The sequence below is a fragment of the Ichthyophthirius multifiliis genome, assembly GCF_000220395.1.
Source record: "Ichthyophthirius multifiliis unplaced genomic scaffold scaff_1120509249889, whole genome shotgun sequence".
Taxonomy (NCBI): domain Eukaryota; phylum Ciliophora; class Oligohymenophorea; order Hymenostomatida; genus Ichthyophthirius; species Ichthyophthirius multifiliis.
The window spans coordinates 162-5,099 of NW_004087191.1; the positions used below are offsets into that span (position 1 = coordinate 162).

General features: G+C 14.9%; 1 protein-coding gene across 1 annotated transcript, besides 16 other annotated features; it reads right to left on the reverse strand. All coding sequences in view use genetic code 6, as the record gives it.

Annotated features, from left to right (window-relative positions):
* Nucleotides 1-493: 493 nt before the first annotated feature.
* Nucleotides 494-532: a microsatellite.
* A 43-nt stretch (nt 533-575) lies between these two features.
* Nucleotides 576-617: a microsatellite.
* Nucleotides 576-619: a microsatellite.
* Nucleotides 620-1,095: 476 nt separating this feature from the next.
* Nucleotides 1,096-1,189: a microsatellite.
* Nucleotides 1,097-1,202: a microsatellite.
* Nucleotides 1,146-1,319: a microsatellite.
* Nucleotides 1,147-1,215: a microsatellite.
* Nucleotides 1,284-1,322: a microsatellite.
* A 1,229-nt stretch (nt 1,323-2,551) lies between these two features.
* Nucleotides 2,552-2,605: a microsatellite.
* Nucleotides 2,552-2,613: a microsatellite.
* An 819-nt stretch (nt 2,614-3,432) lies between these two features.
* Nucleotides 3,433-3,488: a microsatellite.
* Nucleotides 3,436-3,483: a microsatellite.
* A 381-nt stretch (nt 3,489-3,869) lies between the features above and the next one.
* IMG5_040470 (hypothetical protein) lies at nt 3,870-4,753 on the reverse strand (the record flags this gene model as incomplete). The annotated part of the gene is made up of 3 exons (XM_004038926.1): nt 3,870-3,973; nt 4,023-4,557; nt 4,670-4,753. Coding segments are annotated over 3 exons (721 nt in total), but the record flags the coding sequence as incomplete, so codon positions are not given.
* Nucleotides 3,895-3,940: a microsatellite.
* Nucleotides 4,559-4,608: a microsatellite.
* Nucleotides 4,559-4,609: a microsatellite.
* Nucleotides 4,564-4,608: a microsatellite.
* Nucleotides 4,754-4,938: the final 185 nt, after the last annotated feature.

Sequence of the window (4,938 nt, forward strand, 5' to 3'; positions counted from 1 at the left end):
TTGTAACATAATATAAAAGTTTTTAACTAATTACATTATTTTCTTTTAAACAAGTTATTGATTTTTTAAGATATTTCATTATTTTAGTTTTTATCCACTTTTTAAAATATAAAATATATTTTTATCAATTTAAAATTTAATAAAATTATTTTAATCAGGACTTTTTTATTTTTTATTTTATTTTTTTTAAATTACTAAAATATTTCATTAAAATATTTTAACAACATATTATTCAATTATGTTTTATAAATAAATTTATATTTTTTTTATATAAATAAAATGAAAAATTGAAAATAAATTTATTATTTACTTATAAAGTATATATAAATATTTTATTTTAAAGCTTTTAATCATTAATTTTATTGTCATCAATAAATTCATAGCAATTTATTTATACATTTCTTAATTATTAACATTTTTACATATTAAGATTATAAAATATTATTTCTATCCACATAAGAAACTAATGTTTCATAAATAAAAAAAAAATTTATATAAATTATTAATATTAAAAATATTAAATATTATAAAAATATATTATTTAATTATAATTAAAATGATAAATCTAACATCTATTTTATATTTTTTATTATTTTTTAATTTTATTTTATTTTTTAATAAATAACTTTTAATTATTTATAATATATTAGATAGCTTTATACGTTAAATAACTTTTATGTTTATATTTATATTAAAAATTAATTAATTTAAAATATATCACTTTACTAAAATAATTTCTAACTCTAATTATCTATATATAAATATATATTTTAAATATTATATTTCTTGAAAATCGTATACATTTTTATATAACTTTTCTATTAAAAGATTGCACAAACTTATAATTTATTTAATTATTAATTTATATTATATATAAATATATATATAAGTATAGAGAAAATATATTGTACACGAAATATAAATAAATTATTTTAATTATATAATTTAAAAATAAATTATATTGAATATATTCTTTTTAATATTTCTCATTAAATTACGTTTATTGAATATAAAATAATTTATATTTATTAAATTATAATGTTTTTGATTCATAAATATTAATAATAACAATTATTCAGATGTGTTTTTTGTTTTTATATATAATAAAAATTATAATAAATAAAAAAGATATGTATATAAAAATAAATATATATATATATATATATATATATATATAAATATATATATAAATATATATATATTCTATTATATATAATTTTTTTATATATATAAAAAAAAATTTTTAATATTATATATGTATTATTTGAATATATTATTTTATTTATATTAAAATATTTTATATATTAATATATATATATATTTTATATATCTGTAATATAGTAAATAATAAAAAAAAGCATTAAATAAATTATAAGAAAAATTAAATGTTTTTTTAAAAAATAAAATTTAATAAAATATTATAGGAATACAATTAAATATTAATTTAAGTATATAAGTAATATATTTCTTTCTTTCTTTTTTCAAAAGCGACTGTTAATATTTTAAGGTCGAATCATCTAAACAGAATTTTAATAAATTTATTAAGGAGATTATTAGGTCATATTATATCCTAAATAAGCTTATTAATTTTAACCTTATTAAAATTATTATTATTACTATGGTTAGAAAGGTATTTATTACTGTCCTTATTATAAAAATCCTTAAGGTTATGAATTTTATATATCCTATTATGATGAAATAGGATTTATAGGCGGCATCATCTATTATTATTAATAAGGGTTTTGTTACTGTTATTACTAAAGTTCTATATAGTTGGCATTTTAATGAACTTAAGATTATAATTAACCTTAAAGTATAGTTTATTATTGATTTATATTCTATTTAATTTATTTTAGTTCATTAATTTATTCCTATTCTAAAGGATTAGGGATTACTATATTTTATTATTATTACTATTATTTTATTAAAATTTATTATTCTAAAGACGCAATTCTTAACTTTTTTTATTTTATTTTAAAATTAAATAAATATAAAATATATTTTATAAATATTATTTAAAAAACTTTATTTTATTCAATAAAATTGCTCAATTAATAAAATTCATATTAATTCTATAATACAAACTATATTTTTTAATAATATTATTGATTTTATGCTGTTAAAAATTAAATCTAATTTTACAAATCTTATATTCTAAAATTATTAATATTTTATAAATTATAAACTGGAAATATCCTATTATTATAATTTTACGCTTAAATCGGTCTATTATTATTTAATTATTAAGTCTAATAATATTATAATTGGTTTTATTGCAAAATGTTCTATTACATCAATACTTAATAATTGGTATTCATTGCTTAATTATAAATAAAATTATTTCTTCCAAAAATTTCTCCAGAAAAACCTTAAGTTAAACCTATAACTCTTCGCTAAGCATAGTTTTATAACTCTGTATAAGGATTTATATTAGCTTATTTTTGGTTTTATTTTTTTTCATTTTATTAAATTTATTCAATTTATTTTTGCCATTATTAAATTGCTTTAGAGGCAGTTATTGGGTTGGTTCTTTCATAATCCTTTAAAAAAAATATTTATATAAATATATATATATATATATATATATATATATATATTTATATATTATTTATTTTTTTGTATATATTAATTACTGTAATAAAATATTAATTAAAATCATTATATTTTTTTTAATCGTTTTAATTATAGTTCTTATCTTAAAATATAAATCCAAGTATACTTTAAAAAGGAATAAAGTAATTTATAGTAGCAATAATTACTGCCACTATACTAAATTTACTAATTTCATCAAAAAGGAACTTTTCAAATACTATATTTCCTACTGTGTAAATAACAATAATTAATTCTAAATAAAATTCTATCATACTATTGGAAATTCTATTAGAAGTAAAAGCCGGGATTACACAATATCTTAAAAGTGAATATTTTTCACACCAATATTATATAAAAATTATAATAATAATAGCAGGAATTATTGGTGGAATTATGTATGAATAAAACACTGTAAAAAACATAGTTTTAATTATCCTTGCATAATTTACTGCCAAATCGAAATTTACTCCATCATAAATAATATGTGCCTATACTTGTGTGATTTTTTAGTTATTTTTTAATTTATATCTTTTGTAAAGTTTCATTATATAGAAAGGATTTATTAAAATTAATATCGTTTATACTAAATTACTTAGGACAATATAAGATACGTCGGATGTTAAACCACCACTTATATATATTTTATTGTCATTTCCTATTTGATTTGTTACATATACAATTATTGTTGTGTTAAGAAATTAAGCTATTCCACTTTTTTATGCTACACTTATTAAATAATCACTCTATGTTTTATGTTTTTCAAAAAGTGCAAAGTTTTTTATAAGAATAGCTAAACATTAATTTATAAAAGTAATTAATACAGAAGAAATAAATCCTAAAAATTATAAATATAAATATATATATATATATATTTATATAATTATATATATAATTATTAACCTAATATTTAAATTGCATAAAAATTTGTGGATTTTTATGCGAGATAAACTTAAGCACTTGAAATACCGAATATCATTGCGAAACAAATTCCAAGTATTATTAAGGTTAAAATATTTGTTACTAGTTAATTTTTTAAAATTTAAAAATAGGGAACTGATAGATTTTCCCAAAAACTATAATAGATTTTTTTTAATATTTTTATATTTTTTTACATATCATTAGGTTCAGGTGCTCTTTCAACATTTAAATTTTAAAATTATATATTTTTTGAAATACCTAAAAAATTCAAAAACCTTTTGAAAGCATTTTTTTTATAAAATTTCAAAGCTTTAACTAAATCATGATTAGTCTAAAAAATTACAAATGCTGTCCCACATTATTAAAAATTACTATTTTGTTCATATTCATTTATTTATTTATCTAATTCATTAATTTATTATTCTAATTCTAAAGCTTAATCTTTTTTTCTTCCTAATTCTCACTTTTAATTTTTTGTTTTTTTTATTTAGTAAATAAATAAATGATATTACTATTTGAGTTTCTAATTATAAGCAATTTATTTTTTACTTTTTAAAATTATATATTAAGAAATATCGTAACCGAAAATAACTTTAACGACTTTACAATTAGAAGTATTTTAAATATAGTCTTAAAGTTCTTTTTCTGATATATTACTATCAATATTACTAAAAACGGCAGTAAAATCGGTCGGAGTAATATTATTTTCGTCTATATAATTATTTAAATTAATCATTTTTTTATTCAAAATAAAAGTAGATAAAATTAATAAAATAGTCGATACTAAATTCAAAATTGATTAAATATTATCTATTTTAAAATCTCTATTTGTAATACTAAGCATATTTAAAAAATTGCTCTAACAATCAAATTTTATTTCACATATTTTTCCTGTAATGTTTTTTACTAATCCATATATACATGAAACGAATAAAATTATTCCCAAAAAAAATAACAATATTAAGTAAAATAAAAATATAAAGGTATGCCACTTCCTAAAAATCCTAATTCTTAAATATCTATATTTATATCTAATTAATTAGTTTCCTATAAATATAAAAATATATAAATATAAATATATATATATAAATATATATATTTATTTTAATATAAGAAAAATTTAAATATATTAATATATAATAAAATATATTTTCTTTACTATTATACAACCACAACAAGGGCATATATCTTTATTTGGATCTATGTTTTTTATATCTTTTTTCTATCCTATTTTACGCGATTACTTTTTTTTATATATTTAATGAAATATAAAAAAATATTACCCCATGCCTTATTGCCATTTATAAATTGACAGGAATTTGGTTAGGAATATATTTATTTTCGTATTCTTCCATTTTTATTAATATAATATATATTTTAAAATAAAGTAAAATATTATAATTTTATATATATATATATATATATATA